This window comes from Macrobrachium nipponense, chromosome 28 (assembly GCF_015104395.2).
Source record: "Macrobrachium nipponense isolate FS-2020 chromosome 28, ASM1510439v2, whole genome shotgun sequence".
NCBI lineage: Eukaryota > Metazoa > Arthropoda > Malacostraca > Decapoda > Palaemonidae > Macrobrachium > Macrobrachium nipponense.
In genome coordinates, this window is record NC_087217.1 from 18,527,539 (window position 1) to 18,545,526 (window position 17,988).

The window sequence follows — 17,988 nt, forward strand, 5'->3', positions numbered from 1 at the left end:
AAAAAAATCGCTTAATTGTGTAAGGTGCAATTTTTTTTTTTTGGGGGGTGGGTTTCTCAACTCTTCCCATTATAGCTAGCTATTATTGTAGTTTATATTATTCAGTAGACTGTGAACACCTGATGTTTAAATTGAATCTGTATTTAGTGGCTTCCAATAAGCGGTTGCGTTAATGCGGGTCGTGTTGTCAGTCATCTTGCCCGCAGGTCTGTTTAAATTCCGAAGATAAAAATACTGAGAGTTATATTCTACTTTCAGTGCAGGTCCGTACTTTTTTTTATTGAACTTTGAGCACTGAGTCTGCATTTATCAGCGCCAGACACTTTTGAACAGAGGTTGTGTATTAAGCACTACCTTTAAGGGCAGAGGGGTGCATATAAGTCTGATAAGCTAAAAGGGCAAGGTATCTGTTTTCCACCCTTGATAGCAGAATGTGCATATGCTCCGGCCAACCTTTGACAGTTATTCAGGCCTACATGTGACAGTTATTCAGGCCGACCTTTGACGGGCAGGGTCAGTTTATTCCAACTATCTTTGAGGGTAAGGTAAGTTTTTCAGTAAGCTTTTGATGTTATGTGTTTATTACTTATACCCTTTGAGGGCCAAGGTCAATGTTTATTCAAGTCATCCATTGAAGACTTGGGTAGATCTATATCACTATTCCGCGGCGGCCTAGACTGTGGTAGTTGCTGTTTTTCTATGCAGGGACAAGAATTTTAAGTAATATTTATTCGGACGACAGTAATTAACCCCCAGGGGCCAGTACTAAACATGGTGAAATACATTGGACTCCCCAATCTAGTGGATGTTGTATTCGCGGATACGTTCCTTGCAGTCCGTGCGGAACTATTCTTTAGAATTACCAAGACTTATATTCCAGCCATCCTTTGAGGACTTGCTCTTGTTTTTATCCAAGCAACCTTTCTGGGCCAGGTTTATTCATTCCGTCCAGCCTTTTGAGGGCTTGTTCATGCATTACACCCAACCTTTCAAGGGCATGTTTGAGTGCTCTGTGTTTTAGGGGAAGGTGTGAAAGCTTTTAAAGGCCTGGTGTGTATTCTAACCAATCTTGGGGTAAAGATGGTATATCTGTTTAACAACCTACAGTTGTGGGCAGGGTATGCAATTACTCAAAACTAACCATTGAAAGACATGTTGCATTAATTCCAAGCAATCTTTGATGGTTGGGTCTACGTTAATTCCAGTTGTTATGGTTCAGGTCTTCAATAATTCAAGCAAACCTTTGAGGGTGGATCTGGATTTATTCCAGCTAACCTCTGAGGATGGATCTGCTTCAGTTCCAGCCAAATCTTAGATGATGGATTGCATTAATTCTAGCAAGTTTTGGAATGACTGGTCTTCATAAATTCCAGTTAAGTTTAGGTTAGGTCTGCATTAATGCCAGCCAACATCTGAGGAGGCAGACCTTTATCCATAACAGCTGACCTGAGATCAAGGTCTGGTTATATTCACCCACTGTTCAGGGGCTGGGTCGACATTTACAACCAACCAGCCAAAGTACTAACCTTTCAAGGGCAGGTCTGTTTTATTCCAGCCTGTCTTTTGAGAGTTGAGTTCGCATTAGTTCCTGGTAAGCTTTGTGGGATGGTCTCCAATTTTTCCAGCCTATTTTAGATGGCGAGCCGAGGTGAGTTTTTTCCAGACTACCTTTATTGATGGAAGGGTTTGTTCATCCATTTAGCTTTCCGCGTACATTTTTTTTTTTTTTTATCTTCAAGAGGTGAAATATTTTATGAGAATTTTAAAGATTCGTAATTTTACGATAACCACTTCTACCGTAGTTCTGACAAAAGGATATTTTGTTTTCCATCCTTGATCTGCAAGAGTTCTTTGCAAATGGTTATTTCTATTTAAGTGTTTAATTTTGTTAGTTCTACATAAAGTTAATAAAAGGTGACAATCATAATAGGGTATAAATTTCATGGAAATTCAGATTTATTCTTTAACGATAGTTCAGGGTACTTTATGACTGAGGAAGTATTCTGGCTTATGTTTTGGTTACAAGGAGAATTTAGTTTCGAATCGGACAGAACTGGCGCGCGAGATCGAGTAGAGAAAGCTTCAGCCTTGAACATTCAATAATAGGTCTTGGATTAGGAGTAATTTAGGTTGTAAACCTTTTACTGCTGAAAACATGCTGTTTATGTAGACTGATTAAAGCGTATTTAGAGATGACTACTGTCAAATTGGAATGCGGCCTTTCATGTGTAAATAGGTCCATTTGCAGCTTGTCTTAGAATAGAGTACTTATGAAGATTGATTTAGTACCTGATTTACATTTCTATATAAAATTGAGTGTTTAAAGTTGGAGAAGTTTAATACACAAGTAAAATGTGTGTTTTTTTTTTCTAATTATTAGATTATATAAGGACTGAGACAAAAGCAGCCTTTCTGTAAGTCTCTAAAAATATAAGGTTAACTGTCTTAAGATCAATGCAGTAGATTGACGGCATATGTTGAAAGCATTTTGAACAAAACAATGTTTCAATTACAATGACTATGATGAAGTAAACGATTTAGTATTCTTACCCCTCAGAACGGAAGTTTAAAATCCGTGTATTTTGTTTCAGATTCTCAAACTAGAATGAAACTATGGCTGTGAAAACGCCGTGGAAAAGGAGAGAAAGAATGTCATATGAATGAGCCATATGAGGATGCTACCGTTCACACCTACTGAGTATCTGTAGTTTTTTTTTTTTACTACACTTGCGTGGATTTTCATGAAAATTATAATCTGGTTTTAATAATTAGCTATGTTATTCATAATTCTTTCAAAGCTTAATACTCGTATGTAAAGTATTATTTAACTTATTATTCTACCCTAACTTTGAAATAATTTTACGTCTAAAAGCTTTCCTTATTTAATTAGTTTGCTAGCCAACTTTCGTTTTTATACCAGCTTACTTTTTTCATGCAAATAAGGTTAATTTATAATTAGCTTTTCATAGTTAATCATAATCTTAAACATCATATTCCAATAACTAACATCTTTAAATTCTTTCAGTTAAAGTATTGCATGCTGTAACTTATGGCCCATGCATTAATTAAGCAGCTCAGCCAATACCGCATGATTTTCAATTTCAAGAAAAGTTTGACAGGACTTCTTCTGACAGGAACTCTCAAACTCGACGAAGGTAAGCAATTATTTGACTGTAATTATTTCAGCTAGTTTGTAAACTTTTTAAGTAATCGTATTGCTGATAGCTCTGAAGTAAACTGATAAGGTTCAGTTACTCGTATGGCAAATATTGGAGTTTTAGTCGAAGATAATTCATTTAAACTTAGTGGTTCTAGTTTAATGACTTATCTTAATGCTCTCAGTCTTAACTGTCTCGTAGTTTTGACATTTGTCATATCCATGGCATTTTGTGTTGGCTGGTTTAATTTTGGTTAAGGTTAGTTTCTTACATTAATGGAGAAGCGAAGACATTTCAAATTATCAGCTTTTAATTTTCAAAGCAATCCTGTTTGCAGTGAATTTTTTTTCCTAACTGGCGCTTTTTTTTCTTTTCTTTTTTTAGGTGACAGGGGCACCACCTCTGCTCATTTATTTTACTGCATTTTTCACCTTAAATTCATATACATTGAGCAAAGTATTTTTATAATACGAAAATTTAGGCTTAGTTATGTGAAATATGATTTTGATTTTAAAAATTAATCATCCATTAGTAACTAAAGTACCAAAAAATGGGGTTTTTCATGCAAGTCTTCAAATAGTGCAACTGTCCCCAGTTCACAAGCTTTATAAACTCGACGTTACGCCGCGTTTGATGTTGAAATCCTTTGACTCAGTCACGTAATTCAGTTCGGAAATGCTAATTTTTTTATATTTCTAAATTTTATAAATCAGCCAAGAACTATCTTCCTCTTTAACCAAATTGACCTGCGTCAGATAGTAAATATTCCTGCAGAATTTCCCCCTCATGAGTTACTTACATGTTCATTATAGGATTTCGGTAATTTTATGAACATTCAGAATTACGTGAATGTTAGTTTTAACATCAGTATCCTGATTTTGTAGCCGAGTTGGTGTCAAATAAGTGGAAACTAATTTCTCGTGAAATGCCCCTCTTCTGTTTAGAGGTGGTTCTTCCTGCTTCTCTCGTCCAGAGGCAACTTTCCCGCTTTTGTTCGGGTCCAAACTTTCACGCTTCTCTCGTCCAGATGAAAACTTTCACGCTTCTTTGTTCAGGTGCAAACTTTCCTGCTTCTCTTGTTCAGGTGCAAACTTTCCCGCTTCTCTTGTTCAGGTGCAAACTTTACAAAAACCCGCTTCGCTGTTTCAGGTTGCAAACTTTCCCGCTTCTCTTGTTCAGGTGCAAACTTTCCCGCTTCTCTTGTTCAGGTGCAAACTTTCCCGCTTCTTTTGTTCAGGTGCAAACTTTCCCGCTTCTCTTGTTCAGGTGCAAACTTTCCCGCTTCTCTTGTTCAGGTGCAAACTTTCCCGCTTCTTTTGTCAGGCAAACTTTCCCGCTTCTTTGTTCAGGGTCAAACTTTCCCGCTTCTGTTCCAGGTGCAAACTCTCCGCTTCTTTTCGTTCAGGTGCAAACTTTCCGCTTCTTCTTGTTTCAGGTGCAAACTTTCCCGCTTCTTTTGTTCAGGTGCAAACTTTCCCGCTTCTTTTGTTCAGGTGCAAACTTTCCCGCTTCTCTTGTTCAGGTGCAAACTTTCCCGCTTCTCTTGTTCAGGTGCAAACTTTCCCGCTTCTCTTGTTCAGGTGCAAACTTTCCCGCTTCTTTTGGTCAGGTCAAACTTTCCCGCTGTTCTTGTTCAGGTGCAAACTTTCCCGCTTCTCTTGTTCAGGTGCAAACTTTCCCGCTTCTCTTTTTCAGGCAAACTTTCCGCTCTTTTGGTTCGTCAAACTTTCCCGCTGTTCTTGTTCAGGTGCAAACTTTCCCACTTCTTTTGGTCAGGTGCAAACTTTCCCGCTGTTCTTGTTCAGGTGCAAACTTTCCCATCTTCTTTTGTTCAGGTGCAAACTTTACCACTTCTGTTGTTCAGATGAAAACTTTTAACACTTTTGGTCAGGTGCAAACTTTACCACTTTTGTTCAGGTGAAAACTTTAACGCTTTTGTTCAGGTGCAAACTTTACCACTTCTTTTGTTCAGATGAAAACTGTTAACACTTTTGGTCAGGTGCAAACTTTACCACTTTTGTTCAGGTGAAAACTTTAACGCTTTTGTTCAGGTGCAAACTTTACCACTTCTTTTGTTCAGATGAAAACTGTTAACACTTTTGGTCAGGTGCAAACTTTATCACTTTTGTTCAGGTGAAACTTTCACGTTTCTTTTGTTCAGGAGAAACTTTCACGCTTCTGTCCAGACCCAGTCTTTTACGCTTCCCAGATGCAGTCTTCTATGCTTCTGTATTCAAAAGCATACTTGTCATTTTCAGAAGCAGATTTTTTTTCCACGCTGCTTAATTCTTGATGGGCTTTGCGCTGGCCTAAAACTGTAGGATAATTTGTGAACTTAAAGCAGTTATAAAAATAATCTAGAAATAAATACACGAAGCTCTTCATACCTCAACTATTCTCAACTGGTTATGCATGTTATTCTGTGTGTAATTTCATATTTTTGATGAAAACTCTCTCTCTCTCTCTCTCTCTCTCTCTCTCAATTTCGCTGGCACCCCATAACCTATTTGGTTATCAAAATATGAAATATGATTTTCGAGGCAACAGTTCAGTGTTTTTAGTTGCCGCTGACTTCATTAGCAAAACCTTATTGTTCCTGTTTAAGGACAGTGAATCTTGAAATTCATTTGAATAGTGCTTATAAATTTTTCATTTATTAGTCGTCTTTTAATCTGCTGCATTATCCTTGCTTGCGTCACCAATAGGCTTTTGTAATTCATAAATTTGAAAGCATTCAAATTACTATTTGCAGTAACACAACTGCATTAAAATAATTCAACACAAATGAGCTTAGTGCTTAAGAATACTAATTTAAGTCCAATAATCAACAGGAACTCTCTGGGTCAGCACTCCAGTATTAAATATAGCAAGTGATTCACTACCAAAGCAAAACAATCAGATGTTATCCTCGAAAAAAGATTTTCCACAGATGAAGGAGTAACTTAGAAATGTAAGCTGATTACTGGTTGTTTATATTGGGAGTGTCCCCAAACTTTGTGTTTTCTCGACTTTGATTTTATTTGCCATTGCAGAAGAATTAGCTCAATTTTAACGATTTTAAAGGAAGATTAGCTAACGTATTACTCGTGGTGTTTTTGTTACTATGATGCATTGTAGTGGCGAGAAACTGGTGCACCATTTTAATTTATTTTGGCTGTGGCTAATTTTGCGGAGAAACAGTGGATAAGGTTCAGACGTTTCCCGCTTCTGACGTCACATCGAACAAAGTTCGTCGGGCAAAGCTCTACCGTGTGGACGGGCCTTTTAAGGTTACATACCCTTGGAAGGTGGGACAGAAGGTGCTTATAGCCTAGATAGAAAAAAAATAAAATCAGCTTCCATGATTTGCTTCAGACAGTAGAAGTTAAGATAGGAAAGCTTATCTATGAGAAACTGCTACTTTCTAGGAATTTTCGCTTGAATGTGAAACCGGTCATTTATATAAGCGGATTTCAATCTAGTTAATATTTGAACTCCATTTTCACTCGAGGATATACTGATGCAAGTTAGGAATACAATTCTTATCAAACCCTTCCGAGGGTCAAAAATGTATATAGTAACTGATTGAATTGTCAACTTTTTAGCCTTGGAGGACAGTAACCCAGATTGTCGTTAATGATTCTATAGTTTAAAATCAGTTTGTACCAATTTAATGATCAGACATTTTGTCGGGATTTTCTTCGACTTTTATTATATGATTCGTGCCCGGATGTTCTGGGCCGATGACAAGGCCTTGAGGAGGCGCGCACTCTAAAACTCGTAGGGTGAGATACAATAAAATTTGGTCAACAAAACAGTTTTATTACGAAAAAATAAACATTTAAATACATTAACAGTACACCGAAACTAAAGTTCCTAGCAGAATTCCACAGTACACGCAGTTTCTTACTGCACTCACCAATTTAATTCAAGTAACTTGAAAATTCTCATGGACTTTTTATGTGGTAGCACATAGGGTCTTTGATGTCACGTGCTTGTAAAGCACTAATTCTACAACTGGACGAAAAATCTGCACAATACGAGACCCATTGACTCAGTATCACAAACAAATAACATTTCTTGCACCGGCAGCTTTCGTTTGCTACATAAATCGAGTCCCCTCATCGCCGGGATGGCACATATACACGTGGATAAAGTTAACTTACTGTTACGACGGAATTCGACTTAGCATGGCGATGGCTGGGAGTCGGAGAATTGAGACACACACAAATTTCACGGTACTTACACGGTTCAGGTTCTGGGCAGGAATGAAGCGTCGCTTCGCCCTTCTTCAAAAGAAACTTACGCTTTCCCGCGTGAACTACAGAATCCTTGTAATTCAGGCGGGAATCATCGTTTATTTCGACATTACGGATATCACTAAATCTATTTTACTCTTGAATGTGAAATATGACAGTTACGTTATCATTTAAGATCAAGGAATTGACTTAAAGTTCTGGCTGAAGGCCGTAATCTGCAAATTCTTGAATGGCTACGGAGTCCTTGGCTCCAAATCTCTACATAGATAATTTATCTCGTACTCGTGATTAGCAAATTATATTTATTAATGAAAATTCATAACGTCTTCTTTACTATAAGACGCGCTCCTTCCCCGCCATGCATTTAGGAATTGCGTCTTAAACTGTCGTGTATTGGACAGCTTTCTGTTCAATGAATCGCCCGCGAGATCCCTCAGTCTTGCCCCAATTTAACGCAACACTTGTGAAGTTAAATGGCGGGGATTTCGAATGATCAGTTCGAAATTCACGACATACTCCACACACGAAGTATGGGGTGTTGAAATGTTGGACATTCAGGAAAGCTGAGCTCGGGGGGGGAGTAACCACTCCTACACTACTCAGTCAGGCTCGCTGCGTAGCGCTCCACAGCGACTCTTACAGAGTACACAAAAAAACATGACATGTCAAAGAAATTATACATCAACATTACACCCGGGGTAATCAATGTCATATACAAATAAAACATCAATGGCAGAAGATACATAAATAAATACCCATACACAATGGCAGATATATACATAAATGTACCCATACACATAAGGTAGACATGAATCAGCACAGAAACTTAATAGGCAATGGGCCTGCAATAAGATGAAAAGCATAAATGTAAATTTACGATCAAGGAAACATGAATATACTCTCATAAGGTATTCTGCCTTCACTCAATCAATGGCATGAAAAAGGAAACAGTCATGTATGTACAACTTTGTATGCAACAAGCATAGACTTTAGGCACTCGCCTCAAAATGCAATACAGCATGCAAGAGAAACTTCTATATTAAGCTCTTCATCTTCAATAATCTTCATGCAACACGCATGTTATTCTAGGCTACTCGCCTTCGATAATCAACAAGCATTAATCGGATAGACAGGCCACTTGCCTTTAAGGAAACAGATTACCACTGATTTAGAATGTACTCTTTCACGGGACACATGCCCTCAAAACGCTTTCACTTCTCTACAACTACTCATATACATTTTTCGTAATTTACTTTGAGGGTGGGGGCTACCTCTGCACAATGCTCGACTTGTTTGCACAAGAGGGGGCTCCCACTTCCTTACGCTAACCCGACGCACTTCCATCCTCTGAGGATTCAACTCACCTACACTTACTTGGGTCCACCCTCCCTGCCTACCAGAATAAGGGACCTTCCTGTTTTCTTTCACTGTTTCTAGCTATAACTTATAAATATTCGCTTTCCATTAAGCGCTTCATCAACTCGCGCTGCTTAGCAGCAGCCTTTCTCAAAGGGAGTGCAGAACGTTTTGGTCTGCCTAACTGAACGTCAACGTCACTACCACTCGATACCTCAGTATCATTCACTTCAGCACTCTCACTTACCGTATTGGTATCGCTCGATTCGTTACCAATATCGTCAGCGTCTTTGTCACTCAAGATCTTGGTGGCTGGTTGTTCGGATGTTGCAGCCAGTGCCATCCCTTGGTCGTCCCCAGACGTCACAACATTTCCTGGAACACCTACTGCTGGGCTGTACGCTCCCTCGTCTCGGAACTCTTCATTGCTGTCATCGTCACACACCATCACGCCGTTCGTCTCCAACGCCATCATCGTCATCTGAGGGGGCAAGTTCCAGGGGAACCAAGGGGCTGACAGCACGCAGGGACTCAACATCTTCGAACAATACCTTGGCCGAGCGCACAACGCCATCGTCGTCCGGGTATGTCTCCATGATGCGTCCAAGGGGCCACGTTGCCCGCTTTTGATTTTCTTGCTTTACTAACACGATGTCTCCGGGGTGCAGCTTGGTGGGTTCCCCAGACTGACAATTGTGTCGGGCTCTTAGGGCACTCAGGTACTCCTTCCTCCACCTCTCTCGGAAGGCTTTCAAAGTGTTTGTTAGTTTACGATATCGATCTCGTAGCCTCCGGGAGGTGAAGGTAGCATTAAGGTCATCTGGCAAAACAGGTGCCATTAAGTTAATTAAGTGACCTCACACTAAATGAGAGGGGGTAAGGACCTCGTCCTCGCACTTGTCACCGCTATACATCAACGGCCTATTATTCACTACCGCCTCCGCCTCTTTCACTAGAGTTAATACGTGGGCCTCCGGGAGATACTTTCTCCCGAGGGCTATCTGAAGAGCACGTTTTGTGACACCAATCAGACGCTCGAAAAAACCGCCTTTCCACAGCACACGGGGTGTTTGAAATCGCCATTCTACGCCAGTCCTCCTCAGGAACTGCTGGACTTCATCCTCTTCATAAAGTCCCTGAAGGAGGTTGCTGGCCATCTTGAACGTTTGGTGGTTATCAGAAGTGATTATGGTCAGGGCTCCATGCGTAGCACTGAATCTTCGAAGAGCTAGAACAAATTCCTCCGCATCCAAGGAGGGGCTGAAATCTAAATACACGGCCCTGGTGGCCATGCATGTCACGAGGAGGATATAGCCTGGTCGCGTTTCGGTTTGTATGGCTGTGGTGTGGTCCACGCCGACTGCGGCAAATGGTTTCTGCAAGGTGATCCTTTCCTTCGGCAGGGGGGGTGGTGGTGGTTGTCTCATCAGCGGTTGGAATGCTAGCAAGCATTCTGGACACTTCCGTACAACTTGCTTAGCAATTGACCTCAGGCCCGGCGTCCAGCATTTCTGTCGAAAAATCGCCATTAGCGTATTGACATTACAATGGAGGTGCAAACAATGCAAATACTTTAAGTATGCTCTGACTAAGTGTCTCTTAGCAGGAAAAAGAATTAAATGATTCATCTCTTCAATTTGGGACACTCGTCCCCTAGTGCAAATCAATTTGTCTACTATTATTAGACTTAATTGCCTCACAAAATTCAATATCTCACGAGGGGGTCTGACCTCACCCTCCAAATATGCATACACAGTAGGTAAATAGAATTTTTGTTCTAATAAGACAAGAACTCGAAAAGGATCCCTTTTCACTTTTGCAAACTATAACACTAATCTGGTTACTCTAATCAAAATTCGGAACTCAACCTCCCTGAGTAGTAGTCCCCATATCCCTCCTGGGGAAATAGACCTTGTTTCTTCCCTCAGTTCCTGCACCGCCGCTACCTCGGTTCTGATATTTGTTAGATCTTCCTCTTTGAAGGGAACAGGCTCTCCTGGGATTCCCAAGAACTCTGGACCCTGGCGCCAAAGGGGATTCTGCTGCAATTGCTGGATTGTTGCGCCCCTAGACAAGACATCAGCAGGATTCTGTTTGCTGGGCACATACTTCAATCTGAAATCACAAATCTGGCGGAGAAAAACAACTTCCGCCACACGGTTAGATATAAAGATATTTTTGTTGTCCTTGGCATCCGGGGATGCCACCCATGCTAATGCAACTTTGCTATCTGACCAGATACTAATCTCTTGCGGCTCTATTAGCCCTTTAATCGTTTTCGCTAGCCTACAACCTAGCAGCAAAGCTAAAAGTTCTAATTTAGGGATGGTGATTTTGAGCATCCCTTTCGGAGTGATTCTCATTTTGCTGGTGAGTAATCTTACGTTACTTTCTTTATCTCTGACATACGCTACAGCACCGTATGCCCTACTACTGGCATCGGTGAATATGTGGAGTTCGGATCTTCTGACTCCTGCTGCTCTCGGAAATGTTAACTCACAGACTGATTTCAACTCTACTAGCAGTTCTCGCGCTTCTTTAGCCTTTTCCTTACATAACACGTCATCCCATCCAATCTCTTGTTCCCAAAGTTGTTGGAGAAACAGTTTTCCCCTAACAAATAAAGGACTGACTAGACCTAGCGGATCGTAAATTGATACTAGCAAAGATAGTACCCTACGCTTCGTAGGTACCCATCCCTCCCCCAATTCACGAATCCTCTCACTCTCTTTCACACACAGACGGTCGACGTCTCCAGCCCATCTCAGCCCGAGCACGCTCACATTCACAGGTTCTTTCCACTCTCTCTCGCTATCGAAGGCTATACTGTTTGTTGCCCACCCTTCTAACAGCATTCTGGCCCTATCCAAAATTGCGTGGACAGATTCTTGTTCCTTTTTCATCTCATCCAAACTTTCAAAGGTACTGACATAGTTATCAACATAAAAGGACTTGTTTAATTCAGGTCTCCCTTCTAACTTAAAATGATGACTCAACACTTGTTGTAACAAAAAGGGAGGGCTAGCGTGATGCCGCAACACCACGACTCTGAAAGCGAAGGTCAGCGCTCGACCTGCTACCTCTCGCCACAGGAATCTTTTATATTTGGCATCACGGGGATCTAATAGTACTCTATGAAATGCTTTGCTTATGTCTGCAAGCATGGCGTATTTACTCATTCGAAACTTTAGAAGCAAATTATAGGCCAACTCTACTAAATTAGGCCCAGGTAACAGGCATTCATTTAAGGATTTATTATTCTTAGCTTTGGATGAGGCATTGAATACGATTCTAAGGGGGGTCGTGCGGCTATCCTTTTTAATGCCGAAATGCGGCATGTAGTATCCTTCTATTTTTGGATCTTTTACTTCATATATAAATCCTGCCTCCAGGTATTTGTCGATCCCTCCCTGATATTGATTATAGTATTCCTTGTCTTTCTGAAATTTGGTTTGCAGCGAATCCAGCTGTGCTACAGCATTTCTAAAGTTTGTTTCTGGCCTACCTTCTGAACGGAACGGCAAGCTAACCTGATATCCTTCAGGCTTCTTCGTTACACTCTGCAAAACCTTTCGCATGGCTTCCGCTTTGCGGACAGTGTACTACTCGGATGGGGCGATGCCTAAGGTATCTAAACGCCACCATTCATCAACATCAAATGCAATTGGTTCGCTCGCGACCCTACATACCCTGAGTGTTCTCACATGATCTATCTTGTGACCTTCTAATAGCCACTGTGGCACTCTCCCATATGGCGACATGCCATTATGGGTCAGAAATAGACTTATCCCCTCTATGCATTATTTAAGGTTCTTTTGCAGTGTCCCTTCGGCCCCTAGCTGCGATCCATTTCGTTACTTTTACTGTTTATCTGTTCATTATCTTTCTTCCATCTTACTAACCACCCTTTCCTCATAATTGTTGCATGCACAACTGCGAGGGTTTCCTCCTTAGTGGCGTGATCGGTATGGTCTTGACCTGCCACCTCGGTGGCCGCGAGTTAGATTCTCGGGCAATCCATTGAGGGGTTAGAGATGGGCATTTCTGGTGATAGAAGTTCACTCTCGACATGGTTCGAAAGTCACGTAAAGCCGTTGGTCCCGTAACTGAATAACCACTGGTTCCATGGAACGTAAAAACACCTTACAAACAAACAAACAAAACCTACGCCTTTAAAACCTCATTTACTCTTAATTTCATTTTCAGCCCTTATTGTCCTCACAGGTCGCAGCGCGTGGCCTTTTGCCGAAATTCTATGGTTCAGTCCAATAAGGTTACCTTTCCTTCTTCCAATGATTCTACCGATTTTGAGTCTTGCATCACTCAGATCCATTTTGATATTAGAAAATCTTAAAAGTTGACAGAGCTCATTCTCGCTTAAAATTGAACTCCTAGAAAATTATTATTTTTTTTTTTACTTCAAACTGAATCTGTATCATAAGATAGCTGTGAAAAGTACATTTTTTTTTCCATCAAGCTTGAATTCTCCATTATAAGGCAACCGTTTAAGTTAAAGGTTATTTTTTTTTCTATTTTTACCTCAAGCCTAGAATTCCCATAAACTTCGCCTAAAAGTTAACGGTTTTAATTCTCAGTCAGAGCGAAGACGAACAGCATTACCTGACAGTTTTTCTACCAAGCAAAAGTTAGTTTGGATTATATTTCATAGATTTCCAGTGAGTTCCCTAATGCTATTCTCCTTGCATTTTGATACATTTTTATGTATATGTTAATTTGTTGTTATTTTCCTTTATGATAAGTGAGATCTCTTCTTTCTGTATTTTTCTTTACCTCCTCTTGCTTCCTAATGCGCGCTATATTCTTTGGAAGCTTGAATTTCGAGCCAGTGGCCCCTTTGGCGCCTTATTCCTTATGAATGAAGTTCATCTTATGAATAATAATAATAATAATAATAATAATAATAATAATAATAATAATAATAATAATATTTGTTATTGCTACTCAGAGCTGATAGGCGAATATACTACCTCCACCCCCACCCCTCGCTCTGTCTCTGCAAAATAATAATATACTATTTGTTATTGCTCGCAAAGCTGATAGGCGAATGTACATTTCTACTGCTTCAAACTTTTCCATTTTAGTAATCATACGTAGTATACACGGGTGACCAAAAATGTTTACACTTTAATTTTCCTACTTTACCAATAAATTCTTGGTTTATCAGTTGATTTGCTCTTAGCTTGTCAGTCTCAGGGTTAATTTCCCTTCCGCAATACACATTTGATGTTATCCAGTTACTTTGGTCGTAAAATTGGTCCAGCTGCTTTCTTTTGCCTCCTCGCCTTTTGTCATTACTCATTGTCTTAAGCCACATGGATCTTTAGTCCTTTACCTCTTGGCCAAGTTCACCACTTGTAACAACCTTTGCAGCCTTTTCTTTGATTCAGCTATCAGAAAAAGAAATAGACGGGCAGATATGAATAGCATGCAGAGAAAATAAAAGAAAAACTGTGAGGATCCATGCACTCAGAAGTGCGGTAGGAAAAGGGAAATAGTACATTTTATAGGTAATCAAAGCTGATGAATTGGCGCCATTGGAGGCTTCAAGTATGAGAGTATATAACATGGCTATTATAATACGAGTACAAGTAGCGAGAACTATCGTAGTGACACCGCAAAACCCAACAATGAGAAGAGAGTTATGGCCCTAAGATCATAAAAACAGTCAAGGCTCCTGAATGAGGAAATCAATGGGTGAGATGGTACGAGCCATTGGGAACTGGGCTGTCGAGTGGACCGTGCAATGGGATTACCAAAGAAAACGGGTGTTGTATACAGCCGAGAGGGGTTGAAAGAAGTCTACTTGCGGGGGGAGTAGTAGGCTATACTTTTTTTTTTTTTTTTTATCCTGTCCATCCGCCTATGGTGGTTGCGCATGGTAACACTGCATCCCGGGCTTTAAATAGGTACGCTATGTCTAAGTTTTGGGTAAATAAAAGGTTATCTGGGTCTACATTTGCAACTGAAAAGTGTTTTAATAATTTACTGTATGCGAATTACACCGTTAATATTCGAAACAGGATATTATTTAAAGCCAGGGACGCAGTGTTACCATGCGCATACACCACAGGCGGATGGATAGATGGAAAAAAACAGAGTATAGGTCCAAGGAAGGGAAGAGTATATCTATCATTTTAGTACTACTGGGAAGGCTGCCAGAGCAATTGAAGAGCTATGGCATCATGTAAAAATTGCATATGAAAGGGCTCTTATGAAAAGTAAAATACTAAGATCTAGAAAACGTGTTTATTAGGGGTAAATGAGATATTAGATAGGAAGCTTTTATTGAAATCCAAGGGCAACAATTAGGTAAAATGAATAAAATTGAAAAGGTTGCGTGTACAAGTTGGGCGAATGCTGTCGTGTCAAGATTAAATTCCATTGTATTACAGTAAGGGAAGCAGAAGATTGTGGTTTTAAGTATTGCTGGTTAGAAAATGACCGTTATGCCATTATTCTTTTTCTGATAGCTGAATCAAAGAAAAGGCTGCAAAGGTTGTTACAAGTGGTGAACTTGGCCAAGAGGTAAAGGACTAAAGATCCATGTGGCTTAAGACAATGAGTAATGACAAAAGGCGAGGAGGCAAAAGAAAGCAGCTGGACCAATTTTACGACCAAAGTAACTGGATAACATCAAATGTGTATTGCGGAAGGGAAATTAACCCTGAGACTGACAAGCTAAGAGCAAATCAACTGATAAACCAAGAATTTATTGGTAAAGTAGGAAAATTAAAGTGTAAACATTTTTGGTCACCCGTGTATACTACGTATGATTACTAAAATGGAAAAGTTTGAAGCAGTAGAAATGTACATTCGCCTATCAGCTTTGCGAGCAATAACAAATAGTATATTATTATTTTGCAGAGACAGAGCGAGGGGTGGGGGTGGAGGTAGTATATTCGCCTATCAGCTCTGAGTAGCAATAACAAATATTATTATTATTATTATTATTATTATTATTATTATTATTATTATTATTCATAAGATGAACTTCATTCATAAGGAATAAGGCGCCAAAGGGGCCACTGGCTCGAAATTCAAGCTTCCAAAGAATATAGCGCGCATTAGGAAGCAAGAGGAGGTAAAGAAAAATACAGAAAGAAGAGATCTCACTTATCATAAAGGAAAAATAAAACAACAAATTAACATATACATAAAAATGTATCAAAATGCAAGGAGAATAGCATTAGGGAACTCACTGGAAATCTATGAAATATAATCCAAACTAACTTTTGCTTGGTAGAAAAACTGTCAGGTAATGCTGTTCGTCTTCGCTCTGACTGAGAATTAAAACCGTTAACTTTTAGGCGAAGTTTATGGGAATTCTAGGCTTGAGGTAAAAATTGAAAAAAAAAATAACCTTTAACTTAAACGGTTGCCTTATAATGGAGAATTCAAGCTTGATGGAAAAAAAAATGTACTTTTCACAGCTATCTTATGATACAGATTCAGTTTGAAGTAAAAAAAAAAATAATAATTTTCTAGGAGTTCAATTTTAAGCGAGAATGAGCTCTGTCAACTTTTAAGATTTTCTAATATCAAAATGGATCTGAGTGATGCAAGACTCAAAATCGGTAGAATCATTGGAAGAAGGAAAGGTAACCTTATTGGACTGAACCATAGAATTTCGGCAAAAGGCCACGCGCTGCGACCTGTGAGGACAATAAGGGCTGAAAATGAAATTAAGAGTAAATGAGGTTTTAAAGGCGTAGGTTTTGTTTGTTTGTTTGTAAGGTGTTTTTACGTTCCATGGAACCAGTGGTTATTCAGTTACGGGAACCAACAACGGCTTTTACGTGACTTTCGAACCATGTCGAGAGAACTTCTATCACCAGAAATGCCCATCTCTAACCCTCAATGGATTGCCCGAGAATCTAACTCGCGGCCACCGAGGTGGCAGGTCGAGACCATACCGATCACGCCACTAAGGAGGAAACCCTCGCAGTTGTGCATGCAACAATTATGAGGAAAGGGTGGTTAGTAAGATGGAAGAAAGATAATGAACAGATAAACAGTAAAAGTAACGAAATGGATCGCAGCTAGGGGCCGAAGGGACACTGCAAAAGAACCTTAAATAATGCATAGAGGGGATAAGTCTATTTCTGACCCATAATGGCATGTCGCCATATGGGAGAGTGCCACAGTGGCTATTAGAAGGTCACAAGATAGATCATGTGAGAACACTCAGGGTATGTAGGGTCGCGAGCGAACCAATTGCATTTGATGTTGATGAATGGTGGCGTTTAGATACCTTAGGCATCGCCCCATCCGAGTAGTACACTGTCCGCAAAGCGGAAGCCATGCGAAAGGTTTTGCAGAGTGTAACGAAGAAGCCTGAAGGATATCAGGTTAGCTTGCCGTTCCGTTCAGAAGGTAGGCCAGAAACAAACTTTAGAAATGCTGTAGCACAGCTGGATTCGCTGCAAACCAAATTTCAGAAAGACAAGGAATACTATAATCAATATCAGGGAGGGATCGACAAATACCTGGAGGCAGGATTTATATATGAAGTAAAAGATCCAAAAATAGAAGGATACTACATGCCGCATTTCGGCATTAAAAAGGATAGCCGCACGACCCCCCCTTAGAATCGTATTCAACGCCTCATCCAAAGCTAAGAATAATAAATCCTTAAATGAATGCCTGTTACCTGGGCCTAATTTAGTAGAGTTGGCCTATAATTTGCTTCTAAAGTTTCGAATGAGTAAATACGCCATGCTTGCAGACATAAGCAAAGCATTTCATAGAGTACTATTAGATCCCCGTGATGCCAAATATAAAAGATTCCTGTGGCGAGAGGTAGCAGGTCGAGCGCTGACCTTCGCTTTCAGAGTCGTGGTGTTCGGCATCACGGCTAGTCCCTTTTTGTTACAACAAGTGTTGAGTCATCAATTTAAGTTAGAAGGAAGACCTGAATTAAGCAAGTCCTTTTATGTTGATAACTATGTCAGTACCTTTGAAAGTTTGGATGAGATGAAAAAGGAACAAGAATCTGTCCCACGCAATTTTGGATAGGGCCAGAATGCTGTTAGAAGGGTGGGCAACAAACAGTATAGCCTTCGATAGCGAGAGAGAGCTGGAAAGAACCTGTGAATGTGAGCGGGCTCGGGCTGAGATGGGCTGGAGACGTCGACCGTCTGTGTGTGAAAGAGAGTGAGAGGATTCGTGAATTGGGGGAGGGATGGGTACCTACGAAGCGTAGGGTACTATCTTTG

General features: G+C 40.1%; 1 protein-coding gene across 1 annotated transcript in view; it reads left to right on the top strand.

The window, feature by feature from the left end:
- The first annotated feature begins 539 nt into the window (after positions 1-539).
- The window catches only part of LOC135201918 (uncharacterized), a 32,125-nt gene continuing 14,676 nt past the window's right edge, over positions 540-17,988 (top strand). Inside the window, exons 1-2 of the mRNA XM_064231215.1 lie at positions 540-2,698; positions 3,026-3,155. Of these exons, the coding sequence (XP_064087285.1) occupies positions 3,050-3,155 (106 nt within the window). The 5' untranslated portion in view covers positions 540-2,698; positions 3,026-3,049. The remainder of the gene's footprint in view (positions 2,699-3,025; positions 3,156-17,988) is intronic.